The sequence below is a fragment of the Mastigoproctus giganteus genome, chromosome 1, assembly GCF_048544385.1.
Source record: "Mastigoproctus giganteus isolate SK-2022 chromosome 1, ASM4854438v1, whole genome shotgun sequence".
Lineage (NCBI taxonomy): Eukaryota > Metazoa > Arthropoda > Arachnida > Uropygi > Thelyphonidae > Mastigoproctus > Mastigoproctus giganteus.
Genome location: NC_143575.1, coordinates 53,950,947 through 53,978,349, shown reverse-complemented (window position 1 = coordinate 53,978,349; position 27,403 = coordinate 53,950,947). Strand labels below are relative to the sequence as shown.

The following is a 27,403-nucleotide window of genomic DNA, read 5'->3' as shown; positions in this document are numbered from 1 at the left end:
ATTGTACAGATTGGAGCAGTATGGCATTAAGGGCAAGTTGCTACAATGGATAAAAGGATGGTTGAATGGGAGAAGACAGAGAATGGTAATCAATGGACCCTGCTTATTGTAAACTAATGTTAATGGTCTCAACACTGAACCCTGGAGTCCCCCCTGGGTTCAGTGTTGAGACTATTGTTGTCTTCTGTATTTATCAATGATATTTATGAAGATATAACAGACTTAATGCCCAAGTTTTCAGATGATGCAAAGGTTGGCAGGGTTGTTAATGACAGTAATGATGGCATGTGGCTGCAACAGAATCTAGAAAATTTGGGCAGATGGGCTTGAGAGGTGGCAACTGAAGTTTAAGCTCCTTCATGAAGAACCACTTCACAGCCAAAAATGTTACTGTTTGGTGTGGGGCATCTGTTTTCAGTGTAATCAGTCTAATACTTTTATGAAAATGTGAATGGGTCAGCTGCTCTGGTTTGCATTATGTCTCATTTTGGTAACATAAATTGGCCATCACGATCACCAGACTTATCTGATTGCAGTTTATTTTTATGGGGGGTTTTTCTTAAAATTCGAAGTCTATGTAAATCATATACAGACACTTGAACAATTGAAACAAGACATTCATGATGAAATTGAAAGAACTCCACCAGAAACATTTCAGATAGCAATGGATAATTGAACATATGAGTAGATGATTGTGTTTGCCATTTAAGGAACATCATTTTCAAACACTGAGGAGTGTAACTTAAATGCTTTGATATATATTATTAAAATGTAATGACAATTTTTTTTTCCAGTTTGCTCAATAATCATTTCATTTTTTAAAATGGACAGTTGTTTTTACCTGCCTGTGTATATCTTGTTTCGTTTAAGGGACCAAAAGAATAAACATATATATACATTTTTAAGGTATTGAAAAATACCTTAAAAATGCATTGAATTTCTCTTGAAATTCTATGGAAACTTGCCACCATATAGGAATTGTATACAAATAAAAAAAAAAAAAAGTAAATACAAATTTTTAGTTTTTTTTTTCTTTTTAGCTTTTTTTCAGTTTTTATGAGATTTTGATTTTATTTCTGACAATAATTCCCATCCCAACCTTGATATTCAGCTAAAAATCAAAATAGACAAAAAATTAATATTTTAAATATTTATGTATGTGATGTTTCAATTTTTACATACTTCCAAATTCTTTCAAGCTCTTTCATAAGTGTACTTGAAAAAAGATTAAAGAAAAATTGTTTCTTCAATGTCTTTAATAAAAATTTAAGAAGCCTTTGAAAATGGTTAAAATAACTAGAGTCAACTTGGACTCTGCAGGTTTGTTGGCTAATGGATTAAAATTGTGTAATTATTAAATGTTTTAATATAAGAGTATTGCTTAGTCCTTTACAAAAAAGATATTTTGCACATTTCAAACTTTTATCATCAGAAACCAATTTTAATTGTTGTGTAAGTCTGTTATAGTAAGTATAATGATATAAGTTTTTTTAATAGGTGTGGTCAGATTATAGAGGTTCATTTGTTTGCAAAATACCTTTGCATAGTTCTGTATCTCCTGTTTGTTGTATGAAGTTTTTGTCACATAATTGTGTTGCATTAGCTCAGAAAAATGGGGTAATTTGTGCATTTGATATTCGGTCTGGTAAGTGGCTTTTATTATTCTCTTGTTTTACATTGTTTCTACAAAGGGGTTCAAAAAGGATTTGTATTCACCTAGAAGTAATCATGATTAAAAGATGAAATTTTTTTTATTGCATGAAGTGAAGTGTCACAATAAATAAAGTGGAATATAAATAGTGATTTGATTCCTCTTTCTGCAAGGGAAAACACCCAAAAGTCCACAAAGAAATGGTCACTGTTTATGGATAGCACTGCCCAGGTTATAATGTTGTTGCACATTGGTGTAAACAATCCAAATGTGCAGGAACCTCGATGCATGATGAAAAAATCCCAGAATGCCCATCAATTGGGGGGAATTCACAGACTAAAAGAGTAATGGTTGCCACAGGCACAAGCAAAAGTGATTCTTGCACTGCTTCTATTTTAATGAGCAGCAGTCTAGAGAGCAAGTTGCTGGGGACTTCAAGAGCTGCCGGGACTCATCATGGAACAAGTAAATACATGGGCTGTGTTAGGGTAACTAAGAGTAAGAACAAGTGCATGTACACTAATGCTAGAAGTATAGTAAATAAAATTGATGAATTTGAAGTGCTGATCAAGACATCAAAGACAGATATTGTCGGGATATCAGAGACATGATGTCACACAGATATAAGCAGGTGCAGAATTGAAATTTGGGGATTATATGGGTAGGAAAGGAGGAGGGGTTATTCTCTTAGTTAAGAAACACAAAATCTAAGGAAGTGCATCCAGTTGACACAGGTGGACAGTGCAATGTTGAGTCTGTTTAGTGTGATATAAACACTGGGAAGGGGAAAATGAGAGTAGGAGTATGTTATAGGCCTAATGACTCTGATGAGTACAATGAATAGTTGTACAGAGAAATAGAATGGACCAGCAAATCAGAATGTCTTGTAATGGGGGATTTTAACTTTCCTGATATTGACTGGAACATGTGGGTTGGTCACTCACACGTTACCAAGGCTTTTGTGGATTTATTGGAGGATTGTTTTCTACAGCAACATGTTCAAGGAGCAACCAGAAGAAGTAATACTCTTGATATGATTTATCAGCAGTGATTACTCATGCATTAAGAATTAGCAGATAAAGTGATAATTCTTCTGCTAATTCTTAATGAGCAGAAAAATTAGCAGTTTACTGATCTGGGAGTTACTTAAAGATGTAAATACCATCAAGGATAAAGAGAAGGGTTTTTGTTTTCGTAAAGGTGACTACAGTGGTCTCAGACAGTTTTTAAATTCTATACAGTGGGATCAACTGATGATGTTACCAACGGTGAATTCTAAATAGAAAGCCTTCGGGGACTTAATCTTGGAGGCTACTAGGCTTATCATACCAATTAAGAAATACTGTTCAAGGTTCAGGCCTAAATAGATGTCAGATGAATTAATGAGGCTCATGGCAGATATAAAAAGTAGCCTATAATTAAGTCACAAAGGAGGTTAGGCAGATTACGATAAATCTTGGGTAAAGGATGCAAAGAAAAACAGCAAAGAGTTCTGTACATATCTATACTCTAGAAGGAAGGGGATGAATCAGATTGGTCCACTTAACATAGATGGTTCGACTATTAATAATCCTGCTCAAGTAGCTGATAAACTGAACAAGTATTATGCACCTACATTCACACATGAGGAGTTATTCAAGGAGGGGAATGCCAGAAGTTTATCAAACTCTAACAGGCAGATAAGTGATTTTGTAATAACTGAGAGCAAAGTGGAGGAGAAATTGTTGAAATTAAACATAAAAAAGGCACCTGAGGCAAATGGAATCTATCCAGTTATAATGAAGGAGGCAGCAAGGGAAGAATACCTTGTCCTTCATTCCCTACTGCTCCAATTTGTACAGCAGTCTTTTGTGTGGAATAGTATCAAAATTTTCTGAAACCAAGTATATTACATAAAAAATTATTTTGCATCCAGTTCCATGGTCAATGCATGATAGTATCCAATAAGATTTGTCAGACAAGACTGCTGGTTGACAAATCTATGCACTGACTGCATTATACTTTCATGCCTGTCCAAATGGTCCTGCATTATTTCTTTAACCAGTGACTCCTTGAACAGAATTTAAACTAACAGGTCTATAATTACTCGTCTCACCTTTTGATTTCCCTTTGTGAATTGTAGATACATTTGCACATCTTCAATCCGCAGGGACCACCCTAAATCCAAGGTTGCTCTAATAATTATGGCTAAGGGTTTGCTTACTTCCTTTGAATAATATAATGGAATAGATCCCATGCATTCCAGGTGCCTTTCTCATGTTAGAGTTTGATAAACTTCTAGCAAACATTTCCCTCATTTGTGAATGTAGATACAAAATACTCTGTTTGTCAGAAACCCGAGCATCAACAGTTGAACCATCAATATCAATTGGACTAATTTGATTTATACCCTTCCTTCCAGTGTATACAGAAGTAAAAAGTCTATCTTGCTATGTATCTTTGCATCCTTCTCCAAAGATTTCTCCTAATCTGCTTTAGCTTACCTAACTCCTCTGTGACTTAGCATTAGCATTAATAGAGACATATGATGAAAGAAAGCAAGCTTATACAGCATCAGCCAAAAAAAAAAAAAACCTCCCTATTTCACCTATCCATTCACTCCAAAAGTTTCTCCACTTCCTAAAATTTATTTAACCTATCAACTTCCACAATGACAGATGGAAGTTTGTCCCACTAAAAAACCACCCGCTGGCTAAAAGAAAATTTCCACACATCTATTCTAAAACTGGCTTTTCTCAATTTGAATTTATGCCACCACAGGTGTGTATTCTGAGCAAGAGGAAGAACCCCATCAGCATAGAGCTTGCCCAACCCATTCAAGGCCTTATACATCTCAGTCAGATCACCTCACAGATGCCTATTCTCGAGACACTACAATTTTCAGAAAATTAGGCCTTTCTTGCTAAAAGCAAACCTTTGTTCTCACCATTCTTGTTGCCCTTCTCTATACTCATTCCAGCAGCTCTACATCCTTCCTAAAATGAGGCCTCCTGACTTGTATGCAGTACCCAAGGTGTGACCTGACCATCACCTTGTACAAAGGATAATCACCTCCTTATTCCTGCTAGCAAAATTCCTGTATATCATTGACAAGACCCCATGGGCTGCTCTGGCCGCCTGTCTACACTGCTCAGAAAACTTCATATCTGATGGCACAATTACCCCGGTCTTTTTCATTCTCCACTACCATGAGTGTAGTACCGCATAGTTAGTATGTTACTCTGTGGTTACTGCTACCCATATGCAGTACTTTGCATCTGTCAATGTTAAACTTCAGTTGCCACCTCTCAGCCCATCTCTCCATCTTTTCTAGATCCTGTTGCAGCCACATACCCATTGTTAACAGCCCTGCGACCTTTGCATCATCTGCAAACTTAGACATTAAACTGTTATACCTTCATCAATATCATTGATAAATATAGAAAACAAGATGGGCCAAACACTACCTGGGAGACTCCACTAATAACAGTAGTCCACGAAGAGTAGTGTTCATTGATTACCACTCTGTCTTCTCCCACTGAACCATCCCTTTATCCACAGCAGCAACTTGCCCTTAATGCCATATTGCTCCAATTTGTACAGTAGTCCTCCATGTACAACAATATCAAAATCTTTCCTGAAATCCAAGTATATGATATCAAAATTATTTTTTGCATCCAGTTCCTTTGTGACCACATCGTAGTAGCCAATCAGATTGGTCTGACAAGACTTCCCCTTAACAAACCTGTGCTGTATCTGAACTATAGTTGCAGCTATAATGTCTAGATGATCCTGCCTTACTTCTTTAACCAGTGACTTCATTACTTTCACCAGAACAGAAGTTAAACTAACTGGTCTGTAAATTACTCATGCCACCCTTTGATTCCCCTTTGTAAATTAGGGATACGTTTGCACTTCTCCAGTCTCTGGGACCTCCCCTGAATCCAAGGATGCTTATAATTATGCCTAAGGGTTTGCTTACTTCCTCTTAAAATAACTGGATAGATCCCATCCACCCCAGGTGCCTTTCTGATGTTTAACTTCAACAATTACTTCTCCACTTTGCTCTCAGTTATTACAAAATCATTTAGCTCCTTATTAGAGTTTAATAAGCTTCTGGCCTCCGCTTCCTTACAGAATTCCTCGTGTGTGAATGTAGATGTAAATTACTCACTCTGTTTTTCAGCTCCTTGAGCAGGATCAACAGTCAAACTGTCAGTATCAACTAGACCAATCTGATTCATTCCGTTCCTTCTAGAATTTACATAAGTAAAGAAGTCTTTGCTGTTTTTCTTTGCATCGTTTGCCAAGGATTTCTCGAAACTTCATTTACTTGCCTAACCTCCTTTGTGACTTCATTTCAGGCTAGCTTATATATACCATTGACTTCTGTGTCACCTGATAATATATATGCATCCCATACATTTTTCTTCTCCGCCATGAGTCTCATTAGTTCATCTGACTTCCATTTAGGCCTAAACCTTGAACAGTATTTTTTAGTTGGTAGAAAAACCTAGTAGGTTCCAAGATTAATTCCTTGAATGCTTCCCATTTTATAATTTGCTGTTGGTATCATCTTTAGTTGGTCCCACTGTATAGAATTTAAAAACTCTCTGAGTTTTTAAATTCTATTTAAATTCTATACAGTTTTTGCTTTCTTACAAAAGAATTTAAAAACTCTGAGTTTTTAAATTCTTTTGTAAGAAAGCAAAAACCCTTCCCTTTACCACTGATGGCTGTTACATCTTTAAGTAAATCCCACATCAATACACTGTGATCACTGCCACCTAGTAGTAGCTTTTTTATCTGCAGATTCTTAATGCGTGAATTACCACTGCTGATAATCAGATCAAGAGTATTACTCCTTCTGGTTGCCTCTCTAATATGCTGCTGTAGAAAACAATCATCCAATGTTATTCCAACCTCCTCATAAAGCTATGTGCTGCTATAAAAGAAAAAAATATGGTAAAAGCTTTAAAAAAATGTGTATCTGCCTCACGATAATGCTCCTATGCATTTCTTGCATGCTACAGTGAGGTGTGCCCATGAAGTTTGGTTTGAATATTGCAGCATCTCGCTTATTCTTCTGATCTTGCACTCTCAGATTCTTTCCTCTTTCCTGCCCAGAAGTCCTTTCTTTGTGGGAAACTCTTTGCTGCTGTTGATGAGGTCATTTCTGCTGCCGAGTCATGGTTTGAAGGACAGTGAGAGGACTTCTACAAAACTGACCTGCAAAAGTGTTTTGAGAGGTGGCAAAAATGTGTCACTTTGTCTGGTGACTATGTTTAGAAAGTAATACATGGTATTTGTTTCAACCTTCTATCACAACTACTTCTGGAAGAATACAAATATTTTTTGAACCCCCTGATAATTATATTTTATATATCTTCTCTAAATCAATTAGCATTGCTGAAATGTATGGTGTAAAAGGGAGATTTGAATTACTTTATTTTGCTAGCAAAGAAATATATATATATATATATATATATATATATATAGAGAGAGAGAGACCAAATTTTCAGTTAAAAATGTTGCATGATGTGTTTATGTCATGTTTATTGAACTGCACTGAACTGTACATATTGTGGTGATGGATGCAAGAAGTGATAAAAATTGATTTATATATATTTCTAATTTTATTTTGATGTTCAGTCTAAAGGAAGGACTGGGGATTGTGATTTAGGAATAAAGAAGAAAGTTACAGCTGTAACTGTACATAAGTTGCAATATTTTGACTTTTCGACAGTGCCGCAAGTTTAGTTGCAGTTAAAACTTGATAGATCTAATTATATCTTTAAAAGATAAGTTTAGACCAGTCAAGTTTTAACTGCAACCCCTTATTATTACATGGTTGTAATTTAAATTTTGAAAGACATCTGCTGTAGTAGTTATTTTAAAGAGAAGTAAAGCCTTGACAATTGATGAAGTTCATTAGAAAGACTATCTTATGAAAGCAGAAAAAATTTTATATAAGATTGTATGAAGTAGCTTAGTTTATTAACTGCTAAAGTAACTTGCTAATTTATGCTCTGCCTACTAAGCAAGGTTAAAGTAGAAATTTGTTGGAAGAATACAATCTTAAGGGAATGTATTAGGTAAACAGCTGTGGATAACTGATATTAAAAGTAATCTATACATACTTTGAATAAATCATTTTACTTCATGAAAAAATAGAATGTGACTCACTGATCTTAGTGATTATTCAAGGTTATCATAGAAAATATGAATTACGGACATGCTTTCATTAGCATGTCCGTCATTCAGTAATGAAGGATGACAAGATTTGTGGAATATCAACCACAAAAAAAAAAAATACCTCTACCTATCTCATTTGCCCAGCTCTAATAATTTGTCCAACAATCTATAGGTAAATTTGTTCAAACTACGCACTTCCATAAGACCAGATAGAAATTCATTTCAACAAACGATTACTCTCTGGCTGAAAGCAAACTTTCTCCCATCTATCCTTTTCCAATTTAGTTTATTCAACTCATTTAAAGCCTTAAGCACTAGATACCTTGCAGGTATCTAGTTTCCAGATGCTGCACTATACACAAGGCTTTCTTCATAAGAGTACCCTTTTGTGCCCTTAAATGATGCTCTTTGTGTGCTTATTCCAGCAGCCCCACGAACAAGGCCTCCAACACTTTTTGATTTATGCTGTTCATACTAATCAAGGTTGAAGTAGAAATTTGTTGAAAGGAGATAATCTTAAAAATTATTATATACTTTCTAACAATAAATGTGACATTTATTTTTAGCACTATGGAACATTTTAATTTTTAAAACAAGGTAACTTTATCTGAAAGAGCTGGTACATTATCTAAGATCCCTCCTCTCTTAGAAGAAAGATCATAACAGAAAGCTTCTCAGTTTTGTGGAAAATGTTTCCCCCCCTCCCCACCCATTTAAAGGCATTCACTGAGTATCTGTAAATGGACAGTTTATAGACAATTGATTATTCTGTATGGACTGAAATTTGATGATCAGCAAATAAAATTGTACAAATTTGTATAATTTATTAGTGATCAAAGGCTATGATTTTGGTTAGGTTACCTTACTTGTTTTGTTGTTTGTTTGTTATTTGGTTTTTAGGAGCTTTAGCAACTAAGGCCATATTGCTCCGGGGATATGCGGTGGTCATTCCCTGACCTTTCGACATCCACCGTATTTGGTGGTCACGGGCTCGAACCCCGGTCTAATCAAGAAGCATGTGCTACGCACTGTCACTCCTGCCCACCTGGCTACGGAGGCGCCATTACCTTACTTAAAGCATATGAAATATTATATCCCTTTATATTTTACCATTGTTTTAAATATATGTTTGTTGGTCTTCTTTCTTTCAGCTCCAATACATTTAGGTTGGATTTACTTAGGTTTTATTTTATTTAAGTTTGTTAGACTATATAGTGTGCACTGCTCTTTAAATATTTTGAGCATATTCTAAATATAGTAAACACTAAACTACAATAGGAGGAAGTCCATATTTAGTTTTACAGACAGTAGTATTGAAGCTTCCTGAGTAATTAAGAATTTCTATTATATGAGTGAAGACATTACACACACAGAAAATTATTATTATGATCAAAAATGTATTATGATCAATTACACTACACTGAAGGATGTATTTTAAAATATGCACATTCATCCATTTTAAAAAAAAAAACCATCATTCTCAGAAACGTGAATGTACAATATATGTATTTCATTCATTTAAAGTTTTTTTTTTTTTTTTTATCTATTAAAACTTTCTTCAATATTTTTCCAGGAAATTTTTTGCTTCAATACCATGATCCTGCAGACACTGGGAAATGTCTAGGAGGATACTTTGATCAAGAAAATGAACTTATTGGTGTCCTGGTTGGTACTTTTTCTGGAAATGTGCAGGTGATTTACTTGTTCATGCTATTTAGATGAATTGTATTTTCACAAGTTATTGAGTTTGTAATAAAATGTTTACATATTTTGTGAATAGTCTACAATATCTGTAACTAATTAGTTAATAAGAAATAGGACTACTAAAAGGTTCTTGTTATTATATCTAAATTATGTTAAACACAGAGAACAAATATCTTAATGCTTTAATCAAGTGAATGCAGTAGTCAGCAATCTAACCATAAGGCTACCATGTGATATTTACTTCCCCAAAAGGAAAAGGCTCTTTGTTTCTGAAATCATCTCTCTCTCATTATTTGTTGTAAACAATGTATGCCGTTATTTATTTATTTATTTTTATTTTTTTGTTTTTATATACTTAATCAGCATTCAGTGAAGATTGATATTCCATGAAGTAAAACTATCAAGTTCACTTTGATGTCAAATTAGAAAAACAGTCAAAAGGCTTTTTTTCCCACTTATGCCTCCTGTAAACTTCTTCAGTATCTTTAAAGAATGCTATAAGTGCAACTGAAAGTGATAATTTAAATGAATTATAAATATGCACTGTTAATTGAAAATGCTTATCAGGTTTCACCGGTTAGTGTGGTTCATTGTTATAATCACTTTGTGCACCTCCTTAAAGAAACTTCTTAATTTTTTTTCTTAGATAAAGTAAATTTTTAACAAAGGCATGCAACAGCTAGAAAAGACATTAATTAACATGGGTAGGCAAAAAATTCATTTTTTGTGTATAGCTAAAGCAAACTAAGTTTTCTACAAAATGCATCTATAAAGAATTTGTTTTTAAAATAAACGTTCATTACTTTTAGTAGTACCCATGTGTGTGTGTGTGTGTGTGTGTGTGTGTGTGTGTGTGTGTGTGTGTGTGTGTGTGTGTGTGTGTGTGTGTGTGTGTGTGTGTGTGTGTGTGTGTAATCAAAAAGTTTGGGAGTGATGAAGCTTACCAGATGGAGGGATCTCCTTCAAAGTAGTCTTCTTGATTCAGTATATGCCAATTTCAATACTTCTGCAACTTTTGGAAGCATTCTTGATGGGCTTCTTTTGGAATTGCTAATAGTGCCTACGTCACACTCTAAATAATTCCCTCATTCATTATAATTCCGTAAACTTTCAAGGGGATTTATAGCTTGCAGAAGAAAACAAATCATAGGGAGTAAAATTCAGTGAATATGGTGGATGGAGGACCACAGTGATGGAGTGCTTTGCAAGAAATTCTTGAATGAACATGCCAAATGCACAAGGGCATTGTCATGATGCAGGCCAATTTCCCAATTCTCAACTTTCCACATTTCAGCAGTATTGCACATGGAACTGTCTTGTAGTATTTGTACTGCATGGTCAAACAGTGAACCTATTTGACTATGCAGTTCAAATTCATCATGAACAATGCCTTGTTAGTCAAAAAAATATGATAAACATGTGCTTCACATTTAATCAAGATCATCTTGTGTTTTTGGTAGTGGAGAGATGATGTCTTGCAGTGAAAAGACTGGGCCTTTGTTTCTGGTTCACAGCCATAACCTACAATTCAACACCAGAAAAGATGGAAGAAACAAACTATGGGTCAACACTAGCATCATATTGATTAAAATCCCAATATTCAAGAACTCACTACTCTCTCTGATCTTCAGTGAGAATGTGAGGCATTAACTTGGCCAAAATGCCTCACATTTCCAAATCTTGGGAATGTGGTGCATTTCATATCAGCACTGAAATGTGCCAGTCTGAAAAGTATGTTAAGTTTTATTGACATGTCCCATAAGAAATACCAGTTTCACTAGCAACTCTGCATATAAAAATCAATTTCTTGTCATCAAATCACAATTGTGCTTGAATCATTGGTGTTTGAAATTAGGGCAGCCAGAGAAAGGCTCATCTTCAACTGACAAGTGGCCCTCTTTAAATATTGAGAAGCACTGAAAAGTCTTTAAATGACACATATCATCTTCGACAGTTGTTTTTTAACATTTTATGGGTTTCCATTGCACTTTTCTCTGATTTGAAATAAAAATTGAATCAAATTTGCTGTAAAATCCTTTGTTTTAAAATGTGACAAAAAATATACCACAACTTCTACTTAAGCCATACTAATTAGAATGACTACAGACCAACTGCATGATTATTGTGTTACTGTATATAGATTAGTCACTGAACATGTTGAGGCAACTTGCTACATCGCCACAACTTCAAGATACAAAGTCATTTGCCAAACTTTTGGATCATACCTTGTGTATGTTCTATTATAATAATAATAGTACAATACATCAGTGTATATGTATAAAAAAGAAGAAAATAAGGAATATATATATATAGATTTCTGTAATAGGTGGAACAACCAGCAAACAATGAGTATTTCTATCCATCCAAGCTTAAGAAAAGTTAAGGTTGGTGAGGCCACCCAGATGCTCATTACATGCAGGATATATATATATATATATAATTTTTTTTTTCCTGTATGTACCTTGGTGTGGTTCAGAGCCCATAACTGTTTTGCAGTTTCATTAAGAACCATCAGCCCCCTACACTTTTAACCGAAGGGGGGGGATCTGTAGCAGATCCCCCTGAAACAGTCTGTTAAGTTTTAATAAATTGCAAATACTGGTTCTGGGCTTTGCTTGACTTTTTTTGAAACACCCTAATTTCTACTGTTTCAGTAAAAGTGAAATCTGTTTGCAACGTATGGGTTGTGTCTAATTTTATTTATCATTATTATCTTATTTTATTTTTTGGTGGGTGTTGCAAAAGCCTGTGGCATGGCTGATCATGATCACACTTTGAGTTAAAGAACATCCTGAAGACTGGCCAAAAAACTTTAGATTAGATCTATAAGCTATCCCCCCCCCCCTTAGGTTTCACTTTGTGGTTTTACTGACACATTAGTGAAAAAGGCTATTTATCACCCCCCTCCCCAAACATCAACTGACAAAAATGCCCAGTTCATCAGTAAACTGTTTTTCTATTTTCTAATTGACTTAATGCCTGGAAACATAGATGTTGCTTTCAGGCCATTCTGTTATTTCCTTGAGAAATTTAAATTCTGTTATTAACAGAATTTAAATAACAGGAATAACAGAAATTCTGTTATTTCCTTGAGAAAATTAAAGGTTTAGAAAATATTATCATTACATCTTTCAACCATTTGTAATTTTGTCAGGGAAAGGTTGATGATGGTTGGGAGTTCCTTGGTATTAACTACTTTATCTGTGGTCTTTATAGCATATTATGTGTTCCTGGACTGATTTGCATGTATTGAAAGCTAAAAAACTCTGAATTCATTTTGTAACAGATTTTTTTTTTTTATGTTTTTTTATTTAAGTTTTGTAACAGAACAATGTCAAGCTTTTAGAGTTTAGGGGTGTAAAAAACATTCTGCATATCCATTTAGATTTTAATATTTTTTTAAATATTAATGTCTTTATGGTCTTTATAGCATATTATGTGTTCCTGGACTGATTTGCATGTATTGAAAGCTAAAAAACTCTGAATTCATTTTGTAACAGATTTTTTTTTTTTATTTTTTTTATTTAAGTTTTGTAACAGAACAATGTCAAGCTTTTAGAGTTTAGGGGTGTAAAAAAACATTCTGCATATCCATTTAGATTTTAATATTTTTTTAAATAAATACTTCCGTAACAAATATACAATAGTATATTTTTCAGTGCTCTTAGAAGTCTGGCCAAAAAAAAAAGAATTTTCACTTACAGCTGCATTTTTAAGATATGATATATTAAGGCACAGGTCAGCCACCTATGGCACTGGTGCTAAAGGCATCACCCGAAACTATCCTGAATGGTACTAATATATTTTGTGTAGTCATCCCAACAGACTACTACCATGAGAGCCATAGCTGAAAGAAAGCATGCCTCCTGTTAAATATAATTTCAAAGAGAAGGCCCCACAATGCTTTTAAAATATTCCTAATGTCTTTTGTGGTTTCAAAATGTTACTATTTTCACTAAAACCTGCTCACACAAGTGAAATTGGTGCACTGGGTGAGAGCCCACACAAAAAATGAATATGACATGAACTGCTGAAAGATTCTCTCCTTCCTCCCTGTATTAGAATATTATCACATATCTTAGCTGGGGTTACTTCATGCACTTGCTGTCAAGTTAATGATAGATAATTCAAAAGCAGCTATTAAATTAAAAACAATGCTAAAATTTTTAATCTTTTTTTTTTTTTTTTAAACAAGAAGCATTTTTCGTGCTTAACAAATTAAGATATGACTATAAATGAGGAATAGGGAGGAATATCTGGTTGAATGAATCTCTGGTTGCCAAATGATGCATAACTTTAGTGATGATTATGAATTGATTAACAAGTTCCTTCTACTTACAACTAAGATTTAAATAACAAATAACAATAAAAATAAATAAGTAAAAATATATATACATAAATTTAAAAAAAATGAAACAAAACTACTATGCATTTATGCTACCTATCCAGCTAACCACTGAATTTCTTTTGAACTTCCTTTGAACCATCTTTATATATTGGTGATACAGTGTCATTTCTCCAATTCAAAGGAATCTCTTCTGAGTCTAATGATTCCCTCATAATTAACCTTAATGGTTGGATGCATTCTCTCACCACCTCCGTCAAAAGTATTGGTAGCCATACTTGCCTTTAGACTCAAATTTTTCTAATAAATAATCTGCTGTAGTTTCAATATCACTAATATCATATTACTGAGCTTTACTCACACGGCTTCTCCTCACTATGAAGGGTCACTGAAGATTGGTGCGGCGCCTCATTAGCCAGGTGGGCAGGAGTAGCAGTACATAGCACATGCTTCTTGATTAGACCGGGGTTCGAGCCCATGACCACCAAATACGGAGGATGTGGAAAGGTCAGGGAATGACCACCGCATATCACCGGAGCAATATGGCCTTAGTTGCTAATGCTCCTAAAAACCAAATAACAACAGCAAAGACTGGTGCAAAGTAGCTATTCAGTTCATTAGCAACATCTAGTAGGTTATCTAAGATGTTTCCATACCCCCTTTATGCAAGAGTCCAGTCTGATTTGTTTTGTTGTTCTTTTGTATTCACATACATGAAAAATTTATACTCAGCTTTTGCCACTGTTAGGTTAAGTAACAGTTTACACAAAGTACTTTAAAACAAAATGTTAAATTAATTCAGAATTTCCCATTTACTCGCATTCAAATTTATATGTGTACATTGTAAATTTACTCTTTACTTTTCTGTAGGTTTTAAAGTTTGATGAGCCAACAGATGTCACATTGGGTAAAGTGTTTAGTGAAATAACAGCTCTGTCTGGATGCAATAATTTGGTTATTGTTGGAACACTGACTGGTGAAGTGGGAGTGTTTGACCCCAACTCCAAGTACGCTGTATATTAAATTTGAATATTTATTTTTAAATTTGTTAATTTAAACTATTTAATGATTTCCTGAGTGAGTTTCCCAAACATGCTTGGGTACTGGGCATTGAATTTCCAATAGTTAACACCTTTGTTAACACCTTTTGGATAGAATAAAGCTAGTCAACAATCCAATGACGTCTCAACTCAAAGTCATAAATATGATTCCTTTGTGTTTCACAAAATGCAAAAGAGCAAAAAAAAAAACAACAGTTACTAACAAATAATGACATAAATACAGTTGACTTTCAGTCTCTGCCTTTATAATGTAAAATAAATTCTCTGAATGATTAATATGCCAATAGTATTGCTTCAGCATTTTGCAAAATGTGAGTAGAAAAACAAAAGTAATTTTCTTCAATTTATGTGCCATTAATGCAGTGCAATGCAATGTATATACCATTACTGTGAAGACCTTTACAAAGATAATCACATCCACATTGATAATGCTGACAGCTTCAATAGCAAATCTAAATTGAACCAGACATATCAATAACAGAAATAGAAAAGGCCATAACAAAACTACGGACAGGAAAAGCACCTGGGCCTGATGATATATGTACAGAAATGCTAAGATGTTGGGTAATGTAGCACTAAACACAATGCATAACCTATTCAACAAAATCTGGAGAACTGGATCTTGACCTGATGACTAGGCAAATCTATATTTATCCCAATACACAAAAAAAGGAGATCCAAATGAATGCAGTAATTATCGAACAATTGTCTTGATATCACATGCAAGCAAAATTCTAGTTTACATTATAAAGGATAGGATCCATAAATACATTGATGGATTCAGGCCCAGAAGGGGAACAAGAAATCATATAACAAACATCAGACATTTGATTGAAAAGGCAAGAGAATTTAACATGCCCCTTCAAATGTGCTTTGTTCATTACACCAAACATTTTGATTTTGTGAGATGGGTTATTCTTTGGAGCAATTTTTTGTGACTAACATGGGCATTTCAGTTCATTTGGTGAATCTAATTAAGCAACTGTATGACAACAACAGTGCAGCAATTAGAATAGAAAACTCATTCTCTGACTAGTTCAAAACAGAAAGAGGCATCAGACAGGGATGTATCATCTCTCCAGGGGAGTAAAATCTGTATAGAGAAAACATCATGAGGAAGGCTTTAAAAGTCTGGGTGATCACCTTGCATCCTGCGGTGATGTGTTGGATCGTTTCTGAGGCCAGGTGGCATCATCGACATGTGTCATCTGACATTCCAGGCTCCTTTGCAATGTATTTTCTATAGTTTCTGGTGTTAATTACCTGGTCTTGGATGGCCAGCATGAATCCTTCAGTCTCAGGGAAGAGCGTCCCACTTGTGAGCCATGCATTGGAAGCAATGTTATCTTGATGGAGGTGATTGTAGTGTCTGCCATGGAGTGTCTTCTTTGCCCATCTTTCTAACTTCGTTTCTTGTTCCATCTGGGCAGGAGGGGGGGTTCCTTGCTTAGATTGAGTGGGGTATACCACTTATCTATCTTCCTTATGGCCTGTTGGAGTGGTGCTGTGTTTTTCTCAAAGTAATCCTTCAGGTTAACTATCGCTGTTTTCTGCTGCTCTATCAGGCCTCTTCCTCCCTCTTTCCGAGCTATTGTTAGTCTCTCCACTGCTGACTTCAGGTGGTGTTGGTGGCTCTTGGTCATCATTGTTCTTGTCTTTCGCATGATATCTTCTAGCTTGGTGTTAGTCCAATCTATGACCCCGATGGTTATGTTAGTACGGGAGCTGCATAGATGTTTATGGCTTTAACTATGTTCCCTCCATTCAATTTTGCTTTCAGCAGGCTTCTGAGTCTCTGATGATATTTTTCGGTCAGGCATTTCTTTATTTCCTTGTGCTCTAACTGCTGAGCCCGCATCATCCCTAGGTATTTGTAGGTCTCTCCTTCTGTCATAGCTTCGATCTCTTTACCAGTCAGCAGCTGGTAGTTTTGGCCAACTAATTTTCCCTGGTGCAGTGTGTGTGGGTCTTGCATCTGTCTAGACCAAATTCCATCCCAATGTCCTTGCTGAATTCTTCGGTGATCCAGAGTAGTTGCTGGAGTTGCTTCTCGGTTGCTACATACAGCTTGATGTCATCCATGTACGTCAGGTGGGTGAGGGTGTACAGGTTCTTTCTTCCTTCTTTGAGGTTATATCCATACTTGCTGCTGTTAAGCATGGTGGATAGCAGGTTGAGTGCTAAACAGAACCACAGTGGGCGCAGAGCATCTCCCTGAAAGATTCCTCTTCTAAGTGGGGATTGGCCTGGTTGTGATGTTCTCGATCTAAATGGTGGTACTTCATTTCGCCATTGTTGCTCCTAGGAAGTTTGTCACTATCGGATTGACCTTGTAGATCTTCAGGGTTTCTATTAGCCAGCTATGAGGTACGGAGTCGAAGGCCTTGCAGTAATCGTATAGGTTGCGGTACTTCTTGTAGGCTTGCTCCCTAACTGCGGCATCTGTAGTTAATTGCTCCTTGCATCCTTTCTGCTGTTTGGCCATTATGTTCTGACTCTCTAAGTGGTCTGATATCTTCTTGGTTATGCAGCTGGTCAGGATCTTGTACATCGTTGGGAGGCAGGTGATTGGCCTGTATTTCACCGGGTTTCTTGTATCTTCATCTTTAGGCTTCAGATATGTGACTCCTTCAGTGAAAAACTTCAGGATTGTCTCCAGTTGCCCTATCATTCGAGTGAACTGCTCTGCTAGGTGCTTGTGTGCACAGGTGAGCTTCTTCTACCAGTAGTTGTGGATGTTATCAATTCCTGGGGTTCGCCAGTTGTGGGTGTTACTGATTGACTCTTTTACTACTACTTCTTCTTCTCAAATCTCCCACTCTCTCATCTCTTGTATGTCCTTGGTTTTCTTCCATTCTACTTCTATCCAGGGTGTTCTGCTACCATGTCTTACTCCACTGCTCCAGATATTTCCCTGGAACTCCTCGATTGTCTTCTTCTCGGGTGGCCCGTTTCCTGCTTTCTCATCTTCATCCAATTTCCTGTAGAAGACCCTTTGGTCCTCATCGAAGATTCTGTTGTTTATTTTCCTCTGGGAGCTCTCTTTGTATCAGCATAGTCTCTTGTTGAGTGTGAGGAGGTTCTGCCAATATGTCCAAGTATTCTCCTATTCTCTGATTTCTGGTCTGATGCTTGCTGTGGATGCTGTCTCTCTTGAGGATGCTCTTCACCTTTCCAATCAATTTCTTACTTCTATTACCCCTTTGGTACTGCATCAACTGACCTATCTTGACTCTTAATTCTTCTATCTTCTGCTGAAGTCTTCTTTCCCAGGCTGGCAGTTCCTTCTGTTTTTGGTTTTTCTGCTGCTGGTCTCTCATTTCTTTTCCATTAATCCTAGTAGCTGCTATGGCAGCACAGTATACGGCTGTGTGGATAGCCTCTAGCGTTGTACCATTGTTGTCAAGGTAATGTGGCATTATTTGCCGATTGAAGTGGTCTCATACTCTCCACAAGATTTTATTTGGCCTCTGCTTAGGTATCACGTGGATTTTTGTGGGGTCCATTCCCTCGAATTCTGTTAGGGCCTTCTTCCACTCGTCTTCTATTCTGGATATCATGACTTCGTCTTTTTCCACTTCAACTACTCTGGGTTGTATTTCTTCTTGCTCTTCCTCCTCTGGTTCCGTGGTATGCTGTTTCTCCTCTGGTTCCATATTGACCATATTCTTTGTGCTTCATCATTGATCGCCCACATCCTGCTTGATTTTTTCCAAGATGACAGGAGCTATTAGGTTCTTCATGACGATGGTCCTTCTTTGATCCGCTAATCGCTGTTCGGTGACCTGAATATCCAGGTCTCATTCCAACCACTTGGTATGTAGTCGCAACCTGTACATTGTCATATTGGTCTCTAGCCTGGTTATTTCGTAGTATGCTCACATGATGTATATATTCATTTCAATGCTCCACTTCATGCGTTGGCATTTTCTTCCTTCCTGTGTGGTCATTAGTGCAGTTGCGCAGGAAGCACTTCCAGTTGGTGGGGCTGGATGGTCTTGCCCTTCTCTTGTGGTAGCCTTATGAGAGACAGCGGCACTTGCACCACTGTCTTGCTCGGGCAACTGTCTCCAACTTTTTGAACCAACCCCTCTGCCTAAATCTTGAATGCGAGTGACTTTATCCTGCGCCACACTCAATGCAGTATGAATAATATTTGTCTGCAACATCATCCATCTATGGAGGTGGACTTGTTTAGCTTCAGCTTATGTCCAGTGGTTTTATTTTTTAGTTCTCATGAGTGACACCAGATGGCGCCACTGTATCTCATCCATCACTCCGACCTTGGGGAAGGTAAGTCCAATGGAGTAACTTTCACATTTTTTTTTTTTTTTTTTTTTATCATCGTTTTAATATTATTATTATATCGGTCTCCCAGCGTAATAGAGCTGCACCCGCTTCCACCAAGGCGGGATTCGAGCCCGGGTCCATCAGGCTAGTAGTCCAGTGTCTTAGCCACTGGGCTATCACACCCCCTTTATTATTAGTATTAGTAGTAGTAGCTGCATGGTGCAAGGAAGCCTGAGGCTTATGCTGCACCAGCCAAAAAATAATAGATGTGGATCATTTTGTGTATCTAGGGGTGATGATCGGCAGCAAAGGAGAATGCTAAAGAGAAATCTTAAGAAGACTAGCCATGGGGAGATGAGCTATGACCAACCTACAAAAAATATGGAAAGCTAGAAACATCTCACAAAGCACCAAGACTAAACTGGTAACAACTTTAGTATTCGCAATTACACTCTACGAAGCTGAAACTTGAACAGCAAAGTTCATAGCTAAAACTTGGACTATGAACTTTGCTGACAGAATTAAAGTAAACAGCTTTGAGATGTGGTGTTGGAGAAGGATGCTAAGAGTGTCTTAGATGGAGAAAAGAACAAATCAAAGTATAATGGAACAACTCAAAATTAACACTATGGTGGCTGAAATAATAGATAAAAGAATCCAGCAGTATTTTGGACATGTGTAGAAGACCAGAGGATAATCTAGAGAAAACAATTTTGTTTGGTAGAATAACAGGAAAAAGAAAAAGAGGGAGATGGACTATCAGATCACTAGAATAACTGGAATGACCCTAGAAGAAGCCTCAAGAAATGCCAAAGATGAATTAGAATGGTGTAAAATTGTGGATAAGGTCACAAGTCCTCAAACCTGAGGCGACCAAAGAAGAAGAAGAAGAATATATGACATTAAAATTAAATAATGATATCATTCTTTAAGTAATTCTTTAATTAATTAACTAATGATAACAAAAAGTGAGATTGAAATAGATTTACCAGTTAATGATTTAATATGTGATTTATAAATGACTAGATATACTTTTAAATAGTATGTACTGATATACACTGAGTGATCACTGAATTATGACCACCTACCTAATACTTTGTAGGTCCTCCTTTTGCCCTCAGTAAGCAATTATCGAACGTGGCATTGATTCAACAGGATGTCAGATGCATTCGTAAGGTATGGCCAACCAAGCTGTGTGTAATGTGGTCAGCAATGCAGGTATGGAGGTGATTGGTGTATCCAGACACCTGATATGCCTTTCCATAGTGTCCCATAAGTGCTCTATGGGATTGATATTGGGGAATTCGGAGGCGAATCGATATGCTGGAAGTCAGAACTGTGTTCCTCAAACCATTACTGCACATGTGCCTGATGGCTTGGTGCATTGTCATCTTGGAAGACACCATTGCTATTCGGGAAAAAGTGTAACATAGCGGGGTGTACACAGTCAGCAAGCAGTTGACGATAGTGGTGACCACTGATACATTGTTCCACATGCACCAGGGGTCCAAGTTCCTGCCAGTGAGACATGCCCCACATCTCCACTGGCCTGCACTTTTGATACCATGCATGATGAATGAAGAGCCTCATGTTGTTGACGCCAAATCTGTATATGACCATCCACGGTGGTGTGGAGTAAATAATGTGACTCATCCAACCAGCACACCTTCTAACGTCCAACTTGCATGCTCTTTTCACCAGGCAAGTCTTTTATGCCGATGAACCTTGGTTAGGAGAGGATGCCGTAGGGGTTGTCTGCTGGTATAGCCCATACATGCGAGCGTGCAACACATGGTCATGCCAGATATTGTTCCAGGTTGGCCCATGTTGGTTGTATTGGGTAGTCAACTTGTCAACAGTGCTGCGCCTGTTCACCTGTACGAGTCATCGGACCTGGCACTCACCTCTAACATCAACCTTTTGCCGACCTTTGCAGTTTTGCCATCGGATTGTTGTTTGACCATTTTGACAGCAGTCCTGGTACACTTTAACTACGGCAGTCTTGAACACCTCACTAGTTCAGCCGTTTGGGAAATCAAGGCACCAGCTCATCAAGCACCCACAATCTGTCTTTTATCAAATTCCAATAAATCCTTTACACTCGGAATTTTACTACTTACTGAACCACTGACACCTTATCTATGCTACATAGGTCAACCAACTCGGCACTTTTGTACCTCACGTCGTCAACAGGTCACATTCAGTTTTCATAGGGGCGGTCATAATTCAGTGATCACTCAGTGTATATGTAAGGAAAGTATATTAAAAACAAAAAAGAGAAAAAATAAATAAAATTTAGTGACCTGATGATTTCAAACTATATTCATATACATAGTTGAAGAATACTAATAATCCATGATTATTAATTCAGCTGGATTTTCTTAAAGAATAGAATATGGGTTAAAAACCCATATTCTGGGAGGTAAGTACAAAACATAACCTCTTTTGTACTTACCTCCCATTAATTAAAAAGTTTTCAGTAGTCTAAAACTAAATCTATTACCATTTTCATTTTGAAGATAATCAAGAGATACCTGTTTCAAAAACATACAAAAAAATAACATTACTAGTAGTGACAGAATGGTGGATCTCATGAAATTCACTGATGTACAGTATGTTGTCAAATGCTGGAATAAGTTGTAAAGGCAGAGTCTTGCTAAATTCAAAGCAGAATTGGATGGTTACCTTGTGAGAATGGTAAAATTAAGAATATTTTGTTTGTTTTATTTATATATATATATATATATATATATATATATATTATTATTTTTTTTTTTTTTTGGCTGGTGCAGAAAAATAGCCAAGGAAAATTACCTCACTATTAGGAAAGTTAGATTGGAGATAATTATTTGAAAAAAAGGAGGTCAGAAAGTTCTGAATGATCTGTAAAATTTGAAGAACAGTAGAGGCAACAGATGGATTTGACAAAATGGGAGAGATTTTAAACCATAGGAGACCAGAAACAATTCCAGATTAGGAGGTCTCTGAGGGGGATATCAGCAGACATATGCACAATTACCACCTTTAAAATGAAGGGAATTATAGAGTGAATAATTAGGCTAACTGAGGTGAGTGATTGTTGAGGTAACCAATAATTTGAGATTCTGTCAGAAAAAGTAAGTAGATTTAAATGGATCATTATCTTTGTGGATTATTTCCATTACGAGATAACAATTTAAGCCACTATTACTCCACATTAATTACCTTTATAAAGAGTATTGCATACCAGAACCTCTACCAGTTGCTTCATCACATGCTCAGCCCTCTTGTGGTCAGGATGTCCAGGCAAGTAGAGAAGGAAGATGACATCATAAGAGAGCAGTTGATCCCTGATTGATCAATCAGGGATCAACTTCTTATATATTCTGTTGCTGAAAAATACCCATCTATATCCCACCACATATTTCTATTAATTGTCTTTTTAAATTTTCCTATATATAGCCATTTACTTCAGGTTTATAATGTTCCACCCTCATTTCAGATAACATTCTGGTCTCACTGACATTAGCATTAGTAAAGGCATATGATGCAAGAAAGCAAGCTTATATAGCATCAGCCAAAAAAAAAAAAAAAAAACCTTCTCTTTATACTCATCCACTTGCTCCAAATGTTGTCTAGTTGCTCGAATTTAAACTATCAACTTCTACGAAAGATGGAAGTTTGTTCCAGCAATCAACCACCCGCTGGCTAAAGGCAAACTTCCACACATCTGTCCTACAGTTGTCTTTCCTCAATTTGAATTTATGCCCTCTCAGGTGATTATTCTGAGCAAGAGGAAGAATTCCATCAGCATTGAGCATGCTCAAACCATTCAAGACCTTAAAAACCTCAATCAGATTACCTCACAGGTGCCTAGTCTCCAGACACTGTAATTTGCAAAGTTTAAGCCTTTCTTCGTAAGAGCAACCCTTTGTTCCATTCACTAATCTTATTGCCCTTCTCTATACTTGTTCCTGCAGCTCTGCATCCTTCTTAAAATGAGGCCTCCAGACCTGTATACAGTACTCAAGGTATGGCCTGACCATTGCATTATACAAGGGAATAATCACCTCCTTATCCCTGCTAGAAAAATTCCTGTATATCATTGACAAGACACCATGAGCTACTCTTCCAGACCATCTGCACTGCTCAGAAGACTTCATATCTGACTACACAATTATCCCCAGGTCCATTTCGTTCTCTACCACTGTCAGTGTGGTACCACAGAGTTGATATGTTACTCTGGGATTACTGCTTCCCATATGCAGTACTTTACATTTGTCAATGTTAAACTTCATTTTCCACTCTGCCGATCTGCTCAACTTTTCTAGATCTTGTTGCAGTAGTGTACTGTCAATAACAACCCTGCCAAACTTTGTATCGTCTGGAAACTTAGACATTAAGCCTGATATACCATCATCAATATTATTAATAAATACAGAAAACAACAATGGACCCAACACTGAATCCTGGGGAACTCCACTAATAGCATTAGTCCACGAAGAGCAGTGTCCATTGATTACCACTCTCTGTCTTCTCCCACTCAACCATTCTTTATCCATAGCAGCAATTTGCCTCCAATGCCACACTGCTCCAATTTGTGCAGCAGTCTTCCATGTGCATAACATAAACCTTCCTACAGCCGAACACATTTTTCTAAAAGGATAAAGTTGGTAATTTTCTGAGGAAGGCAATTTTCCCAACTAGATGTAGACATATTATTTACAAAGAAGAAGATTTATGTCAACAAGATTGGGAAATTATAATTTAAACGATGGTGGAAGTTTTTCAGAACGAGAATAGCCTGTGTGGACGTAGCTTTTTGCCGCTCCTGGAATAGAGAAGTTTTTCTGATTTATTTTCTGTTGTGTTAGCTTAAATTGGCATATGCCACTCACTCATTCGAGTGAGTGGCATTCGAGGTGAGCGGACGCGCTTAGACAGGGCTCCTCAGTTAAGTGGTTTACTTTTGGATAGTGCTTTTAAATATTTGATTTATTTAGATATTGTTGGATTATTTTGTTATAGGTTTTCCTGTAACTGTTTGATTTTAATAATATTATAGATATAATTTTTTAAAGTTACTTTCATTGATATTTATTTAATTTTATAATGGTAGTTACGAGATCTGCCTTAAACACGTCACAGGGTATCGTGACTCACACGGAAATAGCAGATGGCGATTTACGGGTGAGTCATGATTTAATCCGTTGTGGAACCTGTGGAATGTTTTCCAAGGTCGACCTGGTGACTAATCCTACCTCACCTGGGGATTCTTTTCTTTGTGATCGATGTAAGGAGTGCACCGATCTTAAATTACAATTTGGTGCACTGATGGAACAATTTGAGTCCCTGAAAAAACGAGTGCTTGCCCTCGAAAATAATGCATCTGGGAGCTCGTCAGGGACTCAAAACTCCAGCAATCTACCAAGTGATGCCCACCCATTCGAGCCTCAAAACAGAAAAACCAAGTGCAAACTACTCTGGTTAAAAAGGACATTGTTTTATTAGGAGACTCCATTGTCAGGGAAACGGGGAATATTTTTTGTAATAAAGATAGGTGGAGGAGAACCAGGGTATGTCTGCCGGGAGCAACTATTGATGATGTCACCAACAGACTGTCAGATTTTAAAGGGGGTAAAGAAAATATTATTATTCATGTGGGGACAAATGACATTAAACATACACGATCTGACGATTTGTTGGAAAAATACAGGACCATGCTGAGGAAATGTCGCGAGCTAGGCCATAATGTCTATGTGTCTGCAATTCTGCCCAGACACGATAGGAGGGATTATATGTTAAGAGCCTTGTGGATTAACTCAAGACTTGAAGGAATCTGCAAGGCTTTAGGGGGTAAATTTCTATCAGCATGGCCCACACTTGTAGGTAGAAGGAATTTGTTTTGTAGAGACGGGATACACTTAAACAAAGGTGGTGCAAAAGTTTTTGCCAGTATTATTGAGGATACCTTAAAGGTTCAGGGAAACTGCTAGTTAGGGGGGATGTGGGTAATACTGACACGCGTTTATCTGATAATATTGGTCAATGTAACTCTTGCACATACCTTAACAGTTCTTATCTGTTACCCCAACTGGACGTATTATCTAGATGTTCTGGGGGCAAAGATGTTTCATGCGCGGGTAGCTAATATCAGGGAAGAGAGCCTAAAAAACTTCAAGGGTTGTGTTAGGGTTGTTAAATATACAAGAACAGTAAATCTTAATTGTTTATACAGTAACGTTAGAAGTGTCGTCAATAAAATTAGCGAATTCGAACTGCTGGTTAAAACAAGTAACGCGGACATAATAGGGCTTACAGAGACGTGGTGCCACCCGGAAATTGGGGATGATGAGTTTCAGTACGGCTTGTATAATGTATTTAGGAAGGATAGGTTAGATAGAAGGGGTGGTGGGGTAATGCTTCTTATCAGAAGCAGCCTGAGTGTGACGATAGCTTTCCCGGATTCAGACGTTTCACATGCTAGTATAGAGTCTGTATGGTGTGAGATAGTTGGAAACAAAGGTATAATGCGAGTAGGAGTAATCTACAGACCAGGTGATTGTGAAGATTATGACAAAAGCCTCTACATGCAAATGGAATGGGCAAGTAAGCGTCAATGCCTTATTATGGGTGATTTCAATTTGCCTCTAATTGATTGGAGTAAATGGGAAGGAAACTCGACATGGGGAACAAAATTTTTAAATCAACTAGATGACTGTTATTTGTATCAACATGTCAGGGAAAGTACTAGAGAAAAGAATATCCTAGACCTCGTCATCACACATGAATCAGATGACATAACAGGGCTGACAGTAGAGGAACCAGTAGCAGGAAGTGATCACGGAGTTCTACGGTGGATGATGACGAGAGAGGTAGCAGAAGTAAAAGGCAAAGGAATGGGTTTTAATTTCAGAAAAGGAAATTACGATGCCTTAAGGTACTACATGGCCTCTATTAACTGGGTAGATATCGCGCAGAGAATGAATACAATTGAACTGTGGTACGCTTTTAAAACATTAATCACAGATGCCTTGAATGCGTATATACCATTAAAAAAATACTCCACGAGAAGGGTTCCAAGTTGGATGAATAGTGAAGTTGCCGCATTACTTGAGCAGAAAAAGGTGGCATGGAAAGGTTACAGAACAATAAAAAGTACTGAAGCCTATAACAGCTACAAGGTGATGTGTAATAGAGCCACAGAAAAGGTTCGACAGGCAAAGGCAGTTTATGAGAAATCACTAGCAAACAGAGCAAAGAGGGGGGATAAAGAATTCTTCACATATATAAATGCCAAGAAGAGCAGGACAAACCAGATCGGACCTTTACGTAAGGGAAAGGGGATAGTAATAAATACACCAGCTGCCGTTGCAGATGAACTCAACAGTTATTTTGCATCGATATTTACAAATGAAAAGCCTTTTGTGGCAAAGGGAAATTGTGGGAGCGAAGTTAAAAAATATGTAATTAATGATATTAAAATTTTGCAAGATTATTTAATGAAAAAACTTTCGAGCCTACAGACCAGTAAAGCTCCTGGAGTTGATGGAATATACCCTATAATCTTAAGAGAGGCGGCAAGCGAGTGCATTGAACCATTGAGGCTAATTATGCGAGCATCATTAGACTCTGGGGAGATTCCCTTGGATTGGAAAAGTGCAAATGTATCTCCCATACATAAGGGTGGCTCTAAAAGTGAAGTTGGAAATTATCGACCTGTCAGTCTGACTTCAGTAGTAGGGAAAATCATGGAGGCAATGATCAAGGGTGGAATTCAGGATCATTTGGATCGAATTGAAATTCTCAAGGATACTCAGAATGGTTTCGTGAAGGGAAAATCATGTTTAACAAATCTGGTTCGCTATTTCGAAAGGGTCACTCACGAGCTGGATTTAGGGAATAATTTCGACATTGTTTATTTAGATTTCAGCAAAGCTTTTGACTCAGTCCCACATGAGCGGTTGCTTTATAAGCTGGAACAGGTTGGAATCACTGGGAAAATCCTTAGATGGATAGAAGGATGGCTTCAGGGCAGGAGGCAGAGAGTTGTGATAAATGGCTATTCCTCAGATTGGGTTGATGTAAGAAGTGGGGTTCCCCAAGGATCAGTATTAGGACCACTGTTGTTTTTAATTTTCATAAACGACATTGATGAAGGGATAGAGGGCGTGATGTCTAAATCTGCAGATGATGTTA

At 37.0% G+C, this 27,403-nt stretch overlaps 1 protein-coding gene across 3 annotated transcripts in view; it reads left to right on the top strand.

Moving 5' to 3' along the window:
• LOC150090805 (telomerase protein component 1-like) overlaps positions 1–27,403 on the top strand; it is an 827,340-nt gene that overhangs the window by 652,598 nt on the left and 147,339 nt on the right. For all 3 annotated transcript variants that reach the window (XM_090372947.1, XM_090372938.1, XM_090372956.1), the window contains exons 38-40: positions 1,498–1,645; positions 9,399–9,517; positions 14,745–14,881. In XM_090372947.1, coding sequence (XP_090229073.1) covers positions 1,498–1,645; positions 9,399–9,517; positions 14,745–14,881 — 404 coding nt within the window. The remainder of the gene's footprint in view (positions 1–1,497; positions 1,646–9,398; positions 9,518–14,744; positions 14,882–27,403) is intronic.